The 22180-nt window shown below is 34.0% G+C and overlaps 1 protein-coding gene across 1 annotated transcript; it reads left to right on the top strand.

The window, feature by feature from the left end:
- The first annotated feature begins 899 nt into the window (after window positions 1–899).
- Window positions 900–3576, top strand: LOC145589903 (pentatricopeptide repeat-containing protein At3g14330-like). The gene is made up of 2 exons (XM_081646605.1): window positions 900–1298; window positions 1753–3576. Exon 2 carries the CDS (start codon window positions 1860–1862, stop codon window positions 3282–3284), a length of 1425 nt encoding a protein of 474 aa, XP_081502731.1. The 5' UTR covers window positions 900–1298; window positions 1753–1859; the 3' UTR covers window positions 3285–3576.
- The last annotated feature ends 18604 nt before the right edge of the window (window positions 3577–22180 follow it).

The raw sequence follows: 22180 nt of genomic DNA, 5'->3' as shown, positions 1-22180 counted from the left end.
TTTTACTCTGAAGTGACCAAGAATTATACTCTTAACTTCTTAAGTGATGATGATTAGTTAAACCAACATATTAATTATAACTAATGAGTAGGAACGTTAACCTAGGTTGTTATCTTTATAATTGTACCTAGTGCTAATTTCCTTTAAAAAAAATATTTATATATATTTTTAAATATTTTTGTAGAAAGAAGTAGAAATCTAATTAAGGGACGGAGGAAGTATAAGATTAGAGTATAATTGATTATTAACCTAGATAATTAAACAATACGGAGTATATTTTTTTCGTCCTAGGAGGTTAATGAACATATTCCATGAAGGTATTTAATGAACACATTTTCCAAAAACATTTAAAGGCATATTCCATCCATGGACAATGGGGCTTGATGATACACCCCGACTATATAAAGTATATGACACTCTCACATATGGGTATAATCTACGTTGTTAAAAAACCATTTGAACCCAAAAAAAAAAGAAAAAAAAAAAACTGATAATTGAAACCAATGCAATAACCAGTTTATACATTTTATTATGTTTCTTTATATAAGAACCTTTTAACCTTGAAATGTGAATGCAACATAGGCCCCCTACTCAGCACTAAGGGTGTAAATAAGTCGTTACACACATGAATTACTCAAGAACAATTTTGGTCAAAACTCGTTTTGTTAAGTAACAAATATGCTTGAACAAAAATCTTAAGTCGTCAAGTGATTGAATAAAGCATCGTGCTTGACTCGATAATGCTCCTGAACAACTAGTTTAAATTCACTTATAAATTTTTTACATACAGTTATAACTCAGTCAAAGCTCACTTAACCTCAAAAAAAATCCCTACGGAATATTATATTAAACTTTACTATCTTTATATACTTATTATTCACGCTCAAACATACTAAAATCCGGCTAGACTCAAATGGTTTGTAGCCTTACCCAAAGTTAAATATTCCACTTATAAAAGTGATGAATGAATTTGAATTCATAATTTATGTCACTGGCTCTAATAACACATTAAAGATCATTTCAATCAAAAACATGGATGGTTGAAACCGTTAATCGGATTGTATCAAACTCCCGCTTTCACTTTCAAAAGAGAAAACACACGTTAGCACGTTAATCAAGCAGAATTTATCACCTTTCATGGAAGTTTGGCGCCTTTTCTCCATTGATAACCTCTCTATCACCATCTCTAAGCCGCAACACTGAAGACTTAATACTCATTCTCTTCTTCCGATCAACGTTGATAGCAGCTCTTAATTGCAACTGCAGCTCCAGTATTTGATTTTTGTAGTCATAAATTGGTAAGACAATGTTTAATTCATTTAATTTGTAAACTATAATTTGTTATTTACTGAATTTAATAGAAAATAAATACTTGACATAATTGCATGATATTCGGAAATTGTTGGTTAGTTTCAATGAATTAAGGCGTCAAACAAATTTGATTTTAAGATGAAATTATAGATTGTTTACATGAACTTCTGAATTGTTGTTTGCAGTTAAAGGAGGTGTTGTATTGCTATTGTGTTCGTGGGTTTGTGGGAAAATCAGATGAAGTTTTGAAAGAATGCACGTTATGTGTTTGATTAAATGTCTATGTGAAATATTATGGTTGATACGTTTCAATCTTGTACTGTACAAATTCTTTGGTGATCCAAGTACATAACATGAATTCTGTGTATAATTAAGGTAAATTTGTGCTTGGTGTTTCGATGCCCTCGCTTTTTGTCTGATCACGATCTTACAATGTATTAGGAAAGAGCTCATCTGGCTAAGGAGGTTATTTATTGTGCACAGAGGCAACTGCAGCTGGTTGTAACTGCCAACATACCCGCATTGCGTAAGTGTTGTTTTTTTAAAGAATGGTTTGTTGGTTCATTGAAGAGAGGTCTATCATTTGTTCACTAAACCATTTTACTTCAACCAATAATGTCAAAGAGATCAAAAGATTTCATGGTCAATTACTTCGAAGGGGCTTGCTTTTCAGTTCCCTTAACATTCTTACTAAACTTATGTATTCATGCATAACTGTGGCATCCAACAAAAAGACTCACCAAACTCTTACCAACTTCTTCTCTTCTGTAAGCTCTCAAAACCCACTGCCCTTTAACATATTAATCGCTGATTTTAGTCAAAGTGGATTCTCTTACTTGGCTCTTAGGACATTCTCTTTGATGCACATTCATGGTGTTCCATTGGATACTTATTCCCTATGTAGTGCTTTAACTGCTGCTTCAAGTGCCAAGACTGTTAATTTTGGTAAGCAGATGCATACCTATATAACGAAGGCAGGTTGGTCCGGAAGTGTATTTGTGGGTAGTGCTGTTGTTGGTCTGTATTCTAGATCACTATTCATCAATGATGCAGAAATGGCCTTTTATGAAATTCCAATGAAAAATTCTGTTTGCGCAAATGCCCTGTTAGCAGGTTATAGTGAGGCAAAGTTATGGATTAGGGGAATTGAACTGTTCAGAAAGATGCCTCTGCTGAATCTGAAGTATGATCACTTCACTTTGACAGCAGCTTTATGTGCATGTGGAGGGCTGTCTGCTATTGGCTTGGGTAAACAAGTCCATGCCTATGTGCTCCGTGTAACTTCTGGCATAGAAACTGACGTCGTCCTCTTAAGTTCATTAATTGAAATGTATGGGAGATGTGGGTTAGTGAGCAAGGCTGTACAAGTTTTTAACCTATCTGGACTTGAATTAGGTGTGAAGGAAAAGAGAGATGTTGTTTTATGGACTTCAATGTTAGGGTCATATGGTAGAAGTGGGCATTATATACAAGTAATTTCTCTATATCAGGAAATGTTGGTTGAAAGAGTGAGGCCAGACGGGGTAGCCTTTGTGGCTGTTATATCAGCCTGTGCAAACACTGGCCAAGTTGATCTTGGTCTCTCTTATTTTGAGTCCATGATCCATGACTTCGTGCTAGATCCTGGCCCTGAGCACTTCAGCTGTGTAGTTGACATGCTTTGCAAGGCTGGTGATTTGGAAAAGGCTTGGAAGCTAATGAAACAGATGGCCGGAAAAGGGCTTATCATTTCTGTCTCATTATGGGGATCCTTGCTTAATGCTTGTAAGGAACATGGAAATGTTAATTTGGCCAGGATGGCTGCTAAGAAGGCCCTTGAATTGGAGCCTAAAAATGCTGGGGTTCTTGCTTTATTGTCAAACTTGTATGCTCAGTTCAACATGTGGGACGAGATTGAACACTTAAGTAATTTGATGAAGGAGCAAGGGATAAAGAAAGATGCTGGATGTAGTTGGATAGAGGTAACAAGTTAAAGACTTAAAGTAGGATTACAAAGTGGAGTAAACTTGTTTGAACAGATTTTTGGGGAAATCAGTCAAAGGGCAAAAGTGCAGACTGTTGAGGAAATGTGTCTAGTGTCAACACAAGTAAATGAATGTAGAATTATATCAATATATAGTAGCTGTTGTCTACCTGATAAAGGGAAGAACATCAGGTCATTGATGCTCTCAAGACAGAAAAAGGAATTGATGTAAAGTAGTATCCATTAATAGCGAAGTTGTAATAGGATATATATTATTTGAGCTTCTGTATGTGGATAATGAAACGCCCTTTTTTGAAACATAAATTGTGTTCTTTCTGGAAGGGAATATTTAGTGATTGAAGATGAGAAAGAACCCTTAAGCAGAGAAAGGTGCAGAATATGTTTTATCGTCCATGGGTGCTGGATAAATTTATGTGAAGGCTCTAAAGTAGACAAGTCTATCTCGTGGAGTTGCTTGGAACTTTCTTATCCTTTCTAATGCTTTGGTCTGATATGTGTATCTGTATATCCTATTCTCTCTATTGTTGATTGAAATTAATTCAAACCCTTGTCATATCCATAACTCAGAATTACTGCTGCAATGAGTAATTGCAATTTAGGATTATCCATATGCAAGACATGCTGTAGGGGGAGTAGAGAAGCTCACATACATCACCAATTCACCATAAAACAGTTGCATGATTTTTATGATGCTATCAAGATGGAATCCTGCTGTTTTAGAGTATATCAGTTGATTGTTTTCTTATTATTAGAGCACTTAGCCAGTCAGGTGTTTTTGTTTCTTGAATGATAAAATCCAAAGGTAGGAACCCATGCTACCTTCGGTCTCAATTGATGAGCAAGTGATGCATTTGCGCTCTCTCAATCCCAATTTTGCTCTATGCCTTAATTAGTGAAACGAGAGAGAGAGAGAGAGAGAGAGAGAGAGAGAGAGAGATTGTTTGATTTTGTTCGTATATTTACAAATGTTGTGTACCATAGGGGCTTTGTTCTCCAATTGGTGCACCTTGGTTTATTTGATGTTTTATCTGTAGGTGATTATATTTAAAAGTTTTTAGCTTGAAAATTTGATGCCCTTAGTTTATTATGTATATAGGCTTTGACAAATTGGACACTTTTGGATAGTGCTTGCTGATAGTGTAGATGATTGTGCTTTGATAAATTTATCCTTTGTTATACACACGTTAATTTACAAATAATAACATGCAATTTACTCTCTTGGAGGCTGTTTCTTGGTTTTAGGAGTTGGATAATGGGTGGCTGATAGCCTGTTACACCTTGATGGAATAACAAAATAATTTGAATAATCAAAGAAGTTTACCAGATTGAATATGTTTAGGACCTGATGTTGAGGGTCCGGATCTATTGAATATGTGAACATCTGTTTTGATTCGACTAATTACAGGTCTAATAAAGAATTGCAGATGCTGCTGTAGAACTTGTGTCTATACAGTTTTTTGAAATGGAACAGAACTCTAGCCGCATCACGGTAAACATACATTTTCTTTTTTTTGAAGAATAGACATACAATTTTTTTAGTTTCTGTTATAACTAGGAATATCAATTATCTGTTTATCAGAGGATTACTTAGTTTTATGAAAAAGTGTTACAATATAGAATTAATTTCTTGCTTTATTCTGAATGATTTAGGATATACTCACATTGACAAACTATGAAGACAACGGAATCTTGTCAAGGAGCAGCAGGAAGCCAGGAACATCTTCAAGCCTTTAACGAGTTCAACCACTATGTAAGAGATTTATGTCAGAGGTAAAGACTTGTGTTAGTATTGCTAAAGAAGATATATTTGCACTTGATTGTTACTTTATTATGAGAGTCTAAAACTGTAAACAGCTCCTTTTTTGTTTTTTTTTTTAAATGTTTCTGACATCTACTGTAAGTTTGAGAGTCTAACACATATACTTAGACTGTTGAAGCTTTCTATATAACATTTCGAAACATAATACAGGGTATACTATCAATTTAGCAAAAGCAAAAGAATTTCATAGTTGATTACTTGCAAATTTCAAAGAAATCTTAATTGGTCATCATATTCTGCATTCTAAGCCTGTTAAAAATTAGGAAAAAGCTAAAGGATATTCTTACTTTTGAGCGCTTGTAAATTTGGAAGGAGGAAGGAAAGGCAGGTTCTGTTGTACGAGCATATTATGTATGTGGATCACAAATCAAAACATCTTTGTGTCACCTCTATTATTTTCTTTGTTTCCCCCTTCCTTGATGTAAACTTATTGGGTTAAGAAAGTGGTACTTCATAGTCCTTTCCTCTTAAACAGAGTAAAATCGACAATCTGAGCTGGATGTCCTGTAACCAATATGGCTTCAGAACCATGATTTTTCATAGAAATTGCTCAATTAAATTAGAATTCATTTGACAAACTAACTACGCATGATTAAGTTGGGGCCATAGTGGGAAACCTCCGTCAACCTCATAGTCATCTTCAATGTTTTTTATACAGGTTGAGCTTTAGAGATTTTAACCTCTGAGCAGCTTTGCATGTGCTTATGGTTTTGCAGACGTGATCTTGTCATTCATCTGAAATTGACTATAAACAGGTAAAACTTCTGATCCTTTATAATCTATGCTTTTCTGTAGTGGGCCAAGCTGCTAGCCTTATCTACTCATTCTAATTAATGCTTTCTCCAAGCAAGTTATCATCTAGGTGCTTTACAACTCCTGAGTGTCTCAGTCTTGTTAGTAACAAGATCTATGCTTCGTGTAGAACTCAGGGACCATTAGACAATGTGTGATCTACCTTCCTGTTATCTATTACTGCGGTTCTTATGCTGTTGTTCTGCTTTCTTTTGCTTTTCCCTTGGCACCCATTGATTTCAAGGGTTAATGCTTGTGCTCTGATCTAGCTTGCATGGCTGTATATGTTTTTTACAATAAATTTCATAATATATTTGTTGGGGAGATGTAAGTTTAGAAAACTATCATCTTTTCGAATAAAAAAACAATGGTGTTTCAATTAACTATTAATGGGTTAATAAAAGATTTGTTTTCTTGCATATCAAGAAAAATAATTAAAACAAAAATCTGGCAAAATAACTTTCTTTAGGGAGTGGTAAAGGGATAATCGGTCGTTGGACAATCACCCTCAAGCCAAACACTATTTCTACCTAAACTAACCTAAGACAAGTCTAGGGCAAGTAGAGGATCGTATCCACAGGGAATGGGTATGAGTACACCGAGAGTATGAAACGGTTGCAATCTAGTTCGGTCACAAATTGGAGGTTTGATTAAATAACTACTATATGGAGACAAACACTAGGGGGGAAATGGGAATAGACACCAACCAAACCAATGGATCAAAACAATAGGCAAGCATGTACACAAATTGGATGATAGAGAGGGCACTCAACATTGTCTTCTTTTGAAGTCACCACACTAAGCATTCTTAAACCAAACTCAACTAGCAAGATAGGCCAACCAAGTCTTAACAATAGGAAGTAGACTACTAACTCGGGTTTGTCTTTCGATCGGTTCGAGATAGTACTAAGGCACAAATAATTGGGATTTCTCACCTAATTACCGCAACTAAGACTACTACATCATCCAAACGAGGTACCGTAATCAAGATAGAAATTCGGTCTAATCATACAAGAAAAGGGTCACTTCTCTCGAAACTACAACACTAAGCATTCCTAAACTAAACTCGACTAACAAGATAGGCCAACCAAGTTTTAACGATGGGAAGTAGACTACTAACTCGGGTTTGTCTTTCGATCGGTTCGAGATAGCTTAGTACTAAGGCACAAATAATTGGGATTTCTCTCCTAATTACCGCAACTAAGACTATTACATCATCCAAACGAGGTACCGTAATCAAGAGGAATTTAGCATAATCATACAAGAAATGGCTCACAACTAGACCTCATCTTTCAATGCAAGCATAGAAGTGAATACATGAGCAATAAGTGGCCATCCAATTACACATGCAATTAACCAATTCTTTAACAATCAATCATCAACCCAAAATGAACATGCAAACACAAACATCAATTAACCCATGGCTTGGTTGGGTCTTCACCCAACCCCTAGTTAAGAAACTAGTCACTAAACATGGTGAAGAACATTCTAACAACAATATCTAAGTTCAAAATTAATCTAACAAATTGAAGAGAGTAGTAAGAACAAAGTAGATTGAACATGCAACAACAATTAACCAAGATTAAGAGAGAAATTAACAATTCAAAGTAAATAAAAACTGAAATTAAAGAGTAAGGGATAGAGGAAAGAGATTACTAATGAAGCTTCAAGGTTGAGAAAATGTTGAAAGGAAGAATACAAACTTCAATTAATCTACTTCAATGATAGAGTTTGAGAGAAACTAAGCTAATTAATAAGAGTTTAGAGAGTTAAGGGCCTAAGAAGACTAAAGGGAAGAAGGTGATCTTCTCCAAGGAAGAAGATGCAGAAAACTGAAGCCAAGGGTCGTATTTATACACCCCGAAATAACATTGTAAAATCCGCCCAAAAAGTCGGGTCTGCATGTAGGAGCGCCCGCTCCTACATAGAGGAGCGCCCGCTCCTCAGGCTGGAGCGCCCTCTCCTGGATCTTGCGCGCCCTCTCCTCCTGCAGCAATTTGAGGCAGTTTGTAGGAAAACAGGGAGGAGCGCCCGCTCCTATATAGGTGCACGCCCGCTCCTAAAAGTGCAGGGGAGGCAGAATGTGGCAGTTCAGGCAGGAGCGCCCGCTCCTAACAGGCTGCACGCCCTCTCCTCTTGTGCTTTGCTTCCAATATAGTTCTTCATGTTCATGCTATGTGACCAATTTCTCCTTGCATCTACAAACACGAACACACACATAAAAAGGAACGGGGAAGCCAAAAGTTGTAATCATACACAAAAAGGAGTCGGAAAGGGGGATAAAGAGGGGAAAATGACAACAAAATTGTGCTAAAAATACCATGATAAGTGGACAAATAAAACACTTATCAGGGAGTTCCCTTGGTTAAAAAAGAAAAAAAAAAAAAAAAAAAAAAAAAAAAAAAAAAAAAAAAAAAATTCAAGACATTGTTAGAATGTTTTGTATGAGTAGAAAATTTTGATCTGTTAGAAATGACATCGTTTTTTTTCTTCTTTTACTAATAACCTCTAATAGAAATGACATCAATATTTACAGAAGGATCTCAAAACTAGAGTAACATGGCTTGCATGTGCTCTAATAGAACTATGGTCACGATCAACTTCAAAGAAAAAAAAAATACTTTTTGATGTTTGCACCTGTGGCTGTGGGTCACTGTTTTTTGTGTTATGTAAAATGGGCCTCTCTCTGCACCGCTTTCCCTTGAATTTTACTTCCTAATCCGTAGTAGATATTGTCCACAGAACATGGGAGAGCTTCTTAAGTAGACAACATCAGGTGGCTTACTAGAAGTAACTTCCAGTGTAGCTCAATGTTTTACATAACAATAGAAAAGACAGAAAAAAGAAACAAAAAGCAAAAAGCAAAAAACAAAAAACAAAAAACAAAACAAAATGAAAACATAACTTTGGTAATTTTCACTTGTACGTGTAGTTAACCTGAACCTACACCTATTGGTGCTATTACCAATCGGCAACATGGATTAAAAACTGGTCTCTTCTTAATTAAACTAGAGGTACTTTATGCAGTGGTGTTTGTCAAAATTATCGACAATGTTTCTTGGCATCAAAGGATTGCCTTGCTAGTTGCTACTTTGTGGCTGACTTTGTTGTTTAATTGCATTGTGATGGGATGCAGTGTATTATTCACCAATGGTTAGCGATAGCATTTAGATTTGGCTCATCAAATTCTAAAACATACATTTCCAAATCCTACATCCTGTATCAATAGATCAACATCATCCCCAATGTCTCTAATGAGATTCTCGTCCATAACAGGGTAGGGTAGTTTTGGATTTTGGTAGCGCTTATCCTGTGTTAAGAATGAGGATCTTTTTTTTAAAAAAAAAAATTGCCCCTTAGTCTGAAACGCACAAAGTATTAATTCAAAAAACAAAAGAATTAAAAACATTTTGATGGGCCATTTTTGGTAAAAATTGGAAATGGGTATCAATCTATACATTTTATCTGACAAAGAAAAAGTTGCTTACTGCATCTTACTGCATGAGATAAACTTTTTTTTTTTTTTTTTTTTAAGGAGATCCAAACTGCATGGATAGTGGTGGCACTTGCTTCCAGTAGACTTGGTGGTTGTTTTATTGACTGTGATTTTGGTAGTGATGGGTTCAACAGTTGGACCACGGAGGGAAGTCCTTGTTATTGGGTCTCTACCACTGCGGCTAGCAAATCTGCTACAATATATTGTGGATAGCTATGTTAAATTGAACAAGGGAAACTTCTTTTTTTATTGTCCTTGTTAGCTCTTGCTTCTTTCGTCAAGATATTCCAACTTGCTTGACCACACCTTGAATCATTGAAGGCTTTGGAACATTATAATGAGATCTGTATTGGTTGGATATCTGTTTGGGCTTCTTCCTGCTAAATAAAGCTGTGTTTTTAATAGATTTGTTTTTGATCCAGTCTGTTCAGGTGCCTACATTGATTCTTATTTGGCGCCTTAAGCACCCAAAATGGTGTATATTTATCAAATTGAAAAACAGTGTCTTCATTCTCAATTTAAGTACATTTTTGTTTTTAGTCAACAATTTGTTTTTTTTTTTAGTTCAATTTTGAGCCTTTGGGTTGTGAAAGGACAGGGTTAGCACGTTAGTTTTATCAATACAGATAGAGATAAGAGATGTAATATACCAATTAATGTGGCAACTTGCCATGGAGATTCTAAAATAAAGAATAGTCATGCTGTGATTAAAAATATGAAGTACATTACATAGTACCTGCGAAATTCAGAAAGTGTGTTCCTAATACAGAATAAATTAAATTTAGAATCTTTCTGAAGGATTTTGAAGGTGTTAAAGTGAAACAGAGGATTTACATTAAAATTAAGCTTTATGCTTGTCAGTTAGTACTTTCAAACTTTGCCTAACTATAACAGTTAGAAGGAAACAAAATAGGATTATTTTGTCAAGAAAATTAAAATTTAGAGACACCTTTAAAGGCGTTGCAGATTACACATGGATGGTAACAGCAATCTTTTGTGGTGCTGTTTGTTGAGATTTGTTATTTTTTTTTTTCCCACTGATTTCTATAGAATCACAAGTCTAAACAATCAGAAAATACCAAAACCCCTGTTCCTGTAACTGTACCTTTCCAGTACAATTGCTCTCATAGTCCGTGATTTTGGTAAACAGGAGGAATCTAGGCTGGGAAATTAGTACTATTAATAGTATGATAGTAGGTCTTTTTTGTTTAAAAGTGATGTAATGATAGTGCTAATAGAAAGTTGAGATTTTGTACTTCCATCTCCATGTGCTGATGTCTATTAGGAGTTGATTATCTGTTTGATTGGACTTTGAAATTTCACTTAATTATGATTGGATATTAGTTTGATAATCAGTACAACCATAATGTATTCTAAGTCATTAATGTGAATTTTCTTTGATTTTCAGGAAGAAAAACCTATTTTGATTCAGACCCAATGAATGTGGGACACTTGGGTTAGTTTGTGTTTGAATTGAACTCAGTTGATAAAAATTTCTAGCTTTACCATTGCTTCTATCTATAGCCTTGTTCCTCATGCTCTTCATTTCAACCTAAAGTACCATGCTTGATCCTTATATTTTCCAATAAGTGGATGCTAGTTAGTCATACATGCATTTCTGGATTTATTTGCCAAATCATGATATCATCATTTTAGATCCAAATAGTGACTACATGAGCCTGTTAGTGACCTCTTCTTATCTGCTAATCTTTAGCTCAATTATTATTAGACATAATTGAATCTGCAATATTGATTAGTTCATAAGAGGGCCACTTCAAATAGTTAATAGATGAAGCCTACTTCAGATATTCATTATCCCTTTAAGATAATACAATAAGAGAACATTCCCTAAATATAAATAAAGAAAATTAAAATACGAAACTACATAGAGAGAAAGGAGTCAAGGAACCCAACATTTGTGTTTGATGACACAGTTTAAATATCTAGCTGAGTGAATTTGATGAGAGAGAAAAGTAATGGAGCCATATATAAGTAGTTTATGAGAACCGAGAGTGAAGTAATGAGACCATATGACCATAAGTCCATAACTAGGATGTGGCATACAAGAGAGACCCCAATATTAAAACAGTGCATACAAATAGTGATAGACGAAGTACCGTATCAATGTAAGAGATCTTGGGTATAAAATACTCCGTATTTAATACTTGAGTATTTACAAGATCCAAAAAATCTTACAATGCTTTTATTACTGTATTAGGATCTTAGTTTACGGAGTACTACTTATGGGTTAAGTCTAAGGACAGTAAAAAATTGTAGTATCTGACTTTAAGGATTAAATAATTTTTAGAGATGCACCTGAAGAGAGAGAATGACAGTATAAACTAAGGAGAGAAATGAAATGGGATCCACAATGCTATTAGGAGGGGCAACAAAGTAGGGTCTATAGCCAAGTGCTCTGGGCTCCCGCCTTGTCCTGGTGAGAAATTACACTTACTCCAAAACGCCCGTGGCCTGTCCTTTGCTTACTACACCCCACATGACCTCCTGGTCCCCTTTCTCTTTTCTCTCTCTTATTGACTTTCTCTCTCTTTTTTCTCCTCCTTAAATAACCTTCATGCCCTTCACAAGCCTCTCATCCCTCCTCATTCAACAAAAGTACTCCTAAAACACTTTCCATATCCAAAAAAAAGAAAAAGAACCCAAAGAAAAACACTTTTGCTTGGAAAAACTGAAGTAAAGAGGAAGAAAATGGCTGTTAGAAAATCAAGCAAGCTAACACAAACAGCATTGCTGAAACAAATCCTTAAGAGGTGTTCTAGTCTAGGTAAAAAACATGGTTACGACGAAGATGGCCTTCCGCTTGACGTTCCAAAAGGCCATTTTCCTGTCTATGTAGGAGAGAATAGGAGTAGGTACATTGTTCCCATTTCCTTTTTATCACATCCAGAGTTCCAGTGTTTGCTTCAACGAGCAGAAGAGGAATTTGGATTTGATCATGATATGGGACTTACAATCCCTTGTGAAGAAGTTGTTTTTCGTTCTCTTACTTCCATGCTTAGGTAATTTTATTAAGTTTTCGCCGACAGAAGAAGAAAGGGTGGTGATTTTAGGGGGGAGGGGTGTAGTTTTCTTGAAGAAAGATGATCGTAAGATGAAGCAGTTCAATGAGAGCATAAGCTCTGCATGATATGATGCTTCTCTTTTTTTTTACATCTTTTCTTCATTGTTTGACCTTAAGTATTTGGTCAGTGATGGATCTCTTAATTCTTTAAACCCGATTATCGGGTTTTTGTTGTAATTGATAAGCACTGATCTAACCCAAGACCCATGAAATTATTTTCTGGGTTAGATTAATTTGTAAAAAGTTCTAAGCTTTTCCTCACAGAGTTTTATTCTGCCCTGTGAGAGGAATGAAACTTTTCGTTCTTGCTTGTTACATTAATGTGTTTTCCTTGTGAACAATTGAACATTTTAGACTGGCCTTCAACAAACTTTGTTGCACATAATAATTATGAATCTTTTATGTAACTATTTTTATCCCCTTTTACCCAAGTCATAGTAATCAGTTTTGACTCCATGCCAGACTAACAGTCAATTTAATATTCTACCTTCGTTTTTGTTGCACATAATAATTAACGTTAACGGAGGTAGTACAAACATAATTTCACTTGATCTCTTCTTTTTGTTGCACATAATAATTAACATTAATGGAGATAGTACAAACATAATTTCACTTGATCTCTTCTAACAATGACTGCATTAACTTTACCAAAAAAAAACCTTATTTTGTGTGCATCAACCTTAAACAACAAGGGACTATTCCCTCTTTGAATGTTTCCCTATAACTTTATAAGGCATTTAAGGAATTAGAACTTATTCTTACGGAGTATTAGATTAGTCATTTAAAGGGATTTGTTTTAAAAAGTATTTAAGGGGTATTATGGAATTAATAATGCATTATCCATTTTAAAATATTTCCCACCTCTCCCTATTTTTCCTACTTAGAGTAATAAAAGGGCATTTCGGTCCAATTACTCTAGCTTAAATTTGGGTTCCTTAATCAGTGTCTCAAATGAATTTATTTTATTTTATTATTACTATTATCTTTTTTTTTCTTTTTTTTGAAAAAAATTGAGAGTTCTAGGAACCTTCGTAGGCTAGTGCATGATATTTGAAGAAGACAAACAAATCTTGGGATATCTTGAATCTTGATTCTTGGCATCATGGCAATATCGCCAATATGGCATAGGAGACTGTACAAATCGATACAAAAATATGTGCTAAAGTAGTTTTGGTAATCCGAGGAGAGAAAAGGGTTTAGGTATTACGGAGTACTACCAGTGATAATACTAACATTATTTCTTGGGAATTGTCCTTGTTTTTTTCTACAAAATGGGTTATATAAAATACAAGTACTCTGTATGTGGTTGTTACAGTCTTCCTTGAGAAAGTTGCGTGATAATTCCTGAATAAATTTTAACAATGGTTCATTTATGACTAAGATTTGGTAGTTTGGTTCCAAAAATATCAAGTGGCAAGAGATTGCTTCTTTTTTTTTTTTTTTTTTTGACAAACAGATTGCTTCTTTATCTTTATTTGTTTGGGTTATATTCTACTCCGGATGTAATTACATTACATGGTCATATCCCTTTTCTTGAAAATATTAAAAATTTACGGGATACTCCACCGTGTATCATTTGACTTGAAAGACAAAAGAACCCGTTCACGTTGATATATTGTACGAGTACTACATAAATTAGATCCTTGAAGTAAAAGGTATTTTGTTATTTTAAAAGCAATGCTACAACATTAAATATGAAAGAATAAAGGGATTCTATGTAGATTTTTTTTTTTCATACGCAGTATCAATTTTCCCTAAATTTGGCAGAAAGAAATGAGCAAAAGCTGGGAAAGAGATGAATATGCTCCAACAGTCCAACTTGTACGATTGTACTTGGACTATACCCTTCCTTTCTTATTTTGTACTCCCTCTATCCCCAATTGTTTGTCCCAAATCATAAATCTACTTTATTAAAGTTTTGGGCAAAAAATAGTGCACATGGATTGACACAAATATCAATAAGGAGAGAAATAGAGAGAGTGCAGGTGGAAAAACATGTCAAAAGTAGTATGGGGCAATCTTTTAAGGACACCTTAAAAAGGAAAGTGGAGCAAACAATTAGGGACAGAGGGAGACTTTAGTTATGCCACTTTGAATGTGCTTCATATGTGAATTTATGATGCATTGGTTGTGTAGTAAGAAAGAGGTAAAGAAGTAAATATCTTTATGATAGAAACTCAACATAATAGGCTCTTTACAAGAATCATCTCTGATCATAATATTAAAATTGAATCTAAGCTTAAAATGCTGAGAATAAAAAGCATTAAATTTCCAGCAATATGGTCCATCTTTGTAGTAAAAAGAAGGGATCATAGATGATGATAGGTCGATAACAGCTTCATCCCTTTGCTATTTTCAATCTGTCTCACTGAGTTGCAGCTTTTTATGTTTGGGGGCTATGATTATGATATTTCAGACTCTTGTTTTTTCACTCTCGTCGATTTTCCAATTGTCGAGCTTTGTTTTCTTTTCTATATTTTAAATTCCGACTTCTATTTTTGCTGATGAATCTATGTTTCTGTGGATGATATTAGTTTAGGGCCTTAAAATTTTATTTTCGGAAACAAACTTATTTGCAGGCAACTGTTTTAGTTCATTGTCAATGCATTATATTTTGTTGAAGGAGCCCACTTAATAAAACAAAATGTAAAAAGGGATTGTTGAACTTGAAAGTGATGATTCAGTTGGAGTATTGTTGGTTGTGTTCTTTTGATTCTGTGAAAGGTTAAACCTTGAATAAATGCAGTATTTATTCTAATTTCTATCACATTAATTTCTTTTTCATCCATCTTCTCTTAGTTTTTTCCACAACCACATGTGAAAGATAACCATTATAGCTTGAATGCATGAATCATTGTCTGACCCAGTCAATACAGGTCCCCTTTCTTTTACATTATTACCTTGCTTGAACTTGGAAGAGTTTTAACATTCAAGAATTAGTTATAACAGTTGGAATGTTTCCTGTAATAAAATAGTGTGGAATGATAAAATTAACATATAAGGCACATTACATCCCAAGAACTTTTTTTTTTTTTTTTTTTTTTTTTTTTTACCATAAAAGGCGCAAAAGCTAGTACAATGTTTACTATTGGTGATATGTAGTGAAACCCGAGATTTAATGTGCGTAATACTTTAAATTTTGTCATTGGGTGAGACTCTCATTTGTGTTTGAGGCCTTAGGTAACCTGTGCCAAGCTTTGGTTTAGGTAGAACCATAGAGATCTCATTGGTTTTTCTTATCACTCAATTTCAATTCTTCTTCAAACACTTTAATGGTCAGATTTGAAGTAGTTTACTCATTGAGACACATTCTTTTAACTCTTCCTGCCTATCTCTTTCAACCAACATTAGTTGTCACCAACAAAAAATCAATATATCCTCAAGTAAAGAGTACAAACTATATCACATTAGATTTCTTCCTTATTCTACACCCCTGCAACTGCAAGTTAAGGTAGTGTACGTATAACTCCTTAAGCGCGCCGTACATCAACTAACAGTTTGATTTTTGTTGGTGTACGTCTTTATCTACCAACACCCCAATGTGATAATGTCTGAATAAAATCAAATCCGTAATCGGATTTTTGATTCACTTAGCCAAATTATTAACTTACATCAGTGTGCAGGACCAGCTAGCAAAGAAGCAAAAAGCTAGTTGTGATTAGCTGGTCCCTTTCTTCCTTCCTTCACTCTCAGTCTCAGTTTTTATTTTCTTCCCCCGTTTAATGTTCAACCACAAATATTGTCTCTAACTCACATTCATACTTCCTTCCAAAATTAAATTCCCTCTGTTTAGACTCTCCTCAGCCTCTTCCTCTGAAGAATATCTTTCTGTTCAAATCTCCTCCTCACATAGGATAAATGATATCCCATCATTTATGTCATTAATGCTTGTATACTTTTTTATATTAATTATAAGTTTAATATTTATTTTCCAAGTCATTTATGTAATTATGGCATATGCCATATTGTCCCCTTTTCCAACTCTTATATGACTTCATATTGCCTGGAGTTTACATAATACGTGATGATTGCTTGAGAACAATGAAATGTGAGTGAAATAAGGGGATCCATTACTTTTGTTCTTTGATGTTGGATATTTTCTTTAATGAAGTTGATCATTGTGTTGTATTCTTGCCATATAATTATTTTAATTTTAAGGATGTTGATGTTATTTCTTTGTCATGCTACATACAAGTAGCTATGGATGCACCATCTAATTTTATGAAATCTATACCTAATTACCTAGATTTTCCCCTTAATATAAATGAATCTATTCTTTTACACACAAACATGCTGAGCCTACCTTCTCTTAGAGAATCAACCAGACCCAATCATACCCAACACCACCCCCCACCCCCCCAAATTAAGCTCAGCCATTCACAATTTAGTCGGAAATTATGCCACTTATCTAAGTAATAGCTCAGCCATTCGCAGACACCCCGCACACCCACCTCTCGTTTTCTTTAGCCCCTATGAGAATTGTAAGCCTAACCTTGGGGATGGAAGATGAAGCTAAGGCATCACCTCCTTAACTCATGATTCTCTAAATTTTTATAAACTCTTAACACTAACCTAACTGAATACGCTGGTTGTGTTAACTTGTATAACTTGCCTAGATAAAAAATTTAAGAACCTATAACAATATTCATTGATACACATTCCGTGCCTGGTTATTGTCGTATTGTCTTTGATTATGTCAGGTCAACGTTTATGTACTCTAGTTGCGTGACTATAAAAGGTGGAAAAAAAATTAAGGTAATGTTGGGTCGATTAATTTGGTTTTGCTCGTATTTTGTTGATGAGTTGTTCGATTCAATTTTGCTTCAATTCCATAGGGATATTGCCCATATAGGTTGTATACTATTTTGAATTTATTGAAATACTTGCTCTGTTTCTTTTTTACTTGCAACCCTCTGACTGAATTGTATAGTTTGATGATCAAGTATTAGAGTAATTTGATTTTGGCAATTGGGTAAAATCTAGTTTTGCCAACTCATCTAAAGGTAGGCCTACCTTCTCTATATATATTTTCTCTTTTCCCACACAAAGGCATTGTGCAATGGAGGATGTCCATAACTTTTTTTGATTAGTTCCTTAATTAGTGTATGTCATCTGAAGCTAATATTATAGGACAAAGGACAGTACCTTTTATTTATTTATTTAGTTATCCTGACTTAAAGTCTTAAATGCAGATAATAGATTGATTTTTCATGCTGGTGGGGAATTTATGTTGGATTGCAAGTACCACCTCTCTTCTTATGCAAAAGGTAAAATGGTTTATCATCTCCTACGTTCCGGTGATTTCATTTTTTGGTTCAACACAACTACCATGAACCTATAGGAAGTTAGGAAGGTACAAGTATACTTTACAATTACTAGTCAATGTTGATTTGAACAAATATAAGGCCTCTTGGGAGTGAGAGTGAATGGTAAAAAATTCTCCGCCCTTAAGTTCTACTGAGGATTGATCCCACAAGCTCATGATTGTAAGTACAATTCTTACTACTTAGACTTTGTACTACTTTGTACTTGGTATACTATACAAAGTACTAAGAATGATCATTTACAGTGTGTTTGGTAAGTAAACTTTAATAAGAAGTCTATATAAATTTCATCTGTGATTACTTCTTATCTATCTGTTGTTAAGTGATGAGCAAATATTTTCAAAAAAAAGCTTTATGAAAGTGGAGGACAAAAGTTGGTTATTCGTGAGTAAAGATGACACTAGATCGGATTGACTTGCTTGTAACACGGAAATAAATTATGCTAAAACAAATTACATGTGATGCAAGTATGCAAGCATTGGCTAGGCATAGTAGCACATGCTTACACCTAAAACATTTAGTTGTGGTTAAGGTTTAGCTAAGCCCCAAGGAACGCAAGCCTAGCACGAGGCACAACCTATAACATTTAATTCATGATTTATATACTTCAACTTGAGGTATTGAGACTTGAGAGGACGAAAGTAAAATTAATAACTTCTTATTAAATAAGGGCCTCATATATATTGATTATATTACTAAAATGTTATGTTGGCTGAACATTTTTGTTGGTTTATTTATAGATATGTGATTAGATTAATATTTTAGTATTTATCATAAAGATAAACTGAAGCTTCCTCGTGGAGTGGTGTGGGGATGGGGTATTAGCTTATACTAGTCCAACTCCGTATCAGATGTATTTTATGTTGGGCTATAGTTAGGTAGAGTATGGCATGGACTGGTTGTGATTTGTAAAAATCAAGTGTGTACAGTAATTGGTTTGAAATTTTGTCTCAACTTTGATAAACCAAGCCTTCCCTTGAATAATTAAGGAATGGGATTGAACTGCTAAAACACGTTAGGGAACATGAAAGGAAGATTGTGACAAATTCCAGCTAAGTAACTTTAATTACGGATTAGAAAGCAAACAATGTCTAAATTAAGTTCTGGTTGATTTGACTAAGGATCAAAGTCTGTCGTCCTCGTGGAGTACGGATCCTTTTCCTATCTTTTTTGTAGGTCCATTTCAGTTTTCATGTCCGTATTTAATTTTCGGTGAGACCATTTGTCTTTTTTTTAAGAGAAAATAAGACTTGTAAATTCAAGGATAAAGTAAATTATTTGTCAATAAAACCCATTGGATGAAAATCGCTTTCATCGAGTAGGAAACGATTTTGGCCTTTATAATTTACCCATATTTCTATTTTTTCCTTTCGTACTTTATTACATGTCTGTATTCCTATTTTGATTCATCAAAATTAAGTATCTGTTTCAATTTATATGGAGTACTTTTTTTTACAATATTATTCTCTTTTTGATAATTTGACATTCATTTTCTTTTTCTTTTTTGCATTTTAACATCAATTCCCAATATTTTATCTCTTCTTATTCCCAACCACTTTTTCTTTCTCTCTATCTATCTCTAACCCCACATGCATATTTATACTCTCAATTATTAATTTTAAAGAATCCTTAACTTTCTTAATTCTCGTGCAAAATAAAAAATAGACATATAATAAAGGGACGGAGGAAGTACTTTGTATTAATTATTTTCAAAGATAACAATGTTTTAAGAGGTGTATAGGGCCTGTTTTCTTCAGCTTAATTTCAATTCAGTTCTTAACTTCCTTCTATCATAAATAGTTCGGTTTAGTTTAGTTTAATTCAGTTTAGTTCAACTCAATTCAGTATATTAAAACAGGCCTATAACGTATTGAAAAATTTGAAAAAACGAATGTGTACATTAAAAAAATAGAGAGAGTAGATCTACTATCTAAAATTATGAGTGAGAGAATTGTAGGGGGAGGGGGGGGGGGCATTAGTATGGTGAGCATGCTTGTGAATTAGTTAAGCTCATTTCAGTCAAACCCCATCTCGAGCAGGGGCTCATCTCGAGTTTGATCTCGACAAGTTGTAAATAGGGAAGGATCTACATTGTGGCATAGGAGCCCGACCCTCGAATTTATTTTTCTGAGGTATTAGATATATAGAATTACTGCCCAAAATATGAATGATTTTTTTTTTTAACAATGGTTAAGTTGTTATATTATTTAAGTAAAGGTTGAAGGTTTAAATCTTGCCTTTCATACTTTTTGATCTGCCACTATAAATTTGTAAATCTTGAATACATATTAACTTATTTTTTAGAACGACAAGGTATCTTGTAATGCAATTCATGCGATTTACTTTGAAGGGGTGGGGTGGTCCTCCACTCCCAATTTCATGGAAAAAGATCTACATCATCTAGTTAACATTTACTCAATTAATTAATAATAGCAGAGGAAAAACTAGAAAATGATTGCAATTGCGAATATTCATCTTAATCTATTGGACGAAAATTGCTTAAAATTATGTGGGTATTTGGTAATTAGAGTATTGGACCATTTTTTGTCATAAGCATTTACGGTGTGTTTGGATTGAAGGAAATGGAGGGAAAGGAAAGGAAGAGAAATGAAGAGATTGAGTATCTTTCATTTGGATAGCAAATGAGGAAGGGAGGGAATTGGAGCAGAGAGAAATGAAAGGATTAAATTGTAGGAAATTGATCCCTCCAACAATGGAGAGATTTAAAAGGAAAACTCATCCTTCTTCCCTCCCTTCCCTTTCCCTCCCCTCCTCTTCTCCTCCCTCCCCTTCTTTTCCTTCCCTTTTCTTTATTCAAACAAACTGTTAGTGATTTACCACGTGATTTTAACCCCACCATTATCTTTTTACTGTGCAAAGAACTATACAAATGCATGTTACAGTACATTTTCACATAGTACTCAGGCATGTTCTTATGAGCTGAACTGAACTGAACTGAAATAAATATTTTATAAGAGAAGGAAATTAGGAGCTGAATTAAATTGAATTGAACTTATTAGAGCTAAACTGAATTGAACTGTTAATAATCTGATGAGAACATGACCATAGTCTCATATAGTTGGAATGGAGTGAAATCAATTTCAATGTTTGATTAAGCATTATTTTGAAACCATAATAACTAAAAGTATTTTTTTTTTAGATTGAGGTTCCCATTGTAAAATGTAATTGTTGTGCTGTTTAGCTTTTTAATGCAATTTTGAATTGATAAAAGCATTTACTTATTTCCAACATATTTTTGACTTTTTTGTTCATCTTTTGGAAATTATAATTTGTTACTCTGTACAAAATTTAAAATTAAAGCTTTAACCTTTTTTTTTTTTTTTTTTTTGAGAAACCAAGCTTTGACTATTTCATCCGGAAGAAGCTTTGAGAAGGTGGGTTATATAGAATTAATTTCACAATATCAAGTATTCAAGTGGGAATTGCATCAAAATCATATGGCAATAAGGTGCACATTTCCTTAATATTATAAAAACTCTACCTTGTCAAACACTCATTTTTTTAAGGTAGTGTTTTGACTGGTAAAAATGCTAACTGTTACCTAAAACACTACCACCGAATAAGGTCATAGTTAACAAATAGCCAAAATAGCAACCAGTTCAATAATCTAGTGATCGACAGAATCACAGAATAGTAACTGAACCTGCTGTGGTCTCGTCAACGGGTGTAATTCGTGTAATGTATCGTGCATGGCAGCAAACAGCACCTTTGACTACAAAGAACCATTTCGATCAACTAAGTTTTTTAAAAATATTTATTTATTATTTTATTTTTTTGAGAACAAGCAAAATATTTATTTATTACTCTTATTACTCCGTATTATTATTATCTTAATTATTTGACGAGCATTATTACGATCAATATTATTGAATTGAACAAAAATCAGCCAATCTTTTCATCGTTAGTGATAAGGTCTATATATACTATATAGAATGATAAGATTTGCTAATCATAACCAATTGAATAAGTAGTTGGAAAATCATAAAATGATAAGGTGTGATATATACTTCGTTATATAATCATTGAGAAATGAGAATTTGATATGATAAAATATTTGGTGTATCAACTAAAAAAAATTTGACGGTGTAGACTGATGTATTTTAGCCAAAAATTAAACCAGAAAAAACGGCTGAAGGATGAGTCATAAGCTAAGTATTCATAAACTACAAATAATTTCTTGAAGGAAACATCAACGATGGGCACATAAATGAATAATATAATGATGATGTCTCAGCTCCTATGTTATTCATTTGGTGGTTGAATCAAATGAACATGGATGTGGGAGTTGCATAAACATGCATGTACATTGACTTAGATATTCCTTATAAATTCTCGCTTCTCTTCTCCTCTT

This window comes from Chenopodium album, chromosome 17, assembly GCF_948465745.1.
Source record: "Chenopodium album chromosome 17, dcCheAlbu1.1, whole genome shotgun sequence".
Taxonomy (NCBI): Eukaryota; Viridiplantae; Streptophyta; class Magnoliopsida; order Caryophyllales; family Amaranthaceae; genus Chenopodium; species Chenopodium album.
The sequence above is the reverse complement of the archived record's forward strand: the minus strand, read 5'-3'. Positions and strand labels throughout refer to the sequence as shown.

What these genes read in the sequence shown, in the direction of transcription:
- LOC145589903 (XM_081646605.1), top strand. Translation starts at nt 1,860, where the DNA reads ATGGTTTGTTGGTTCATTGAAGAGAGGTCTATCATTTGTTCACTAAAC.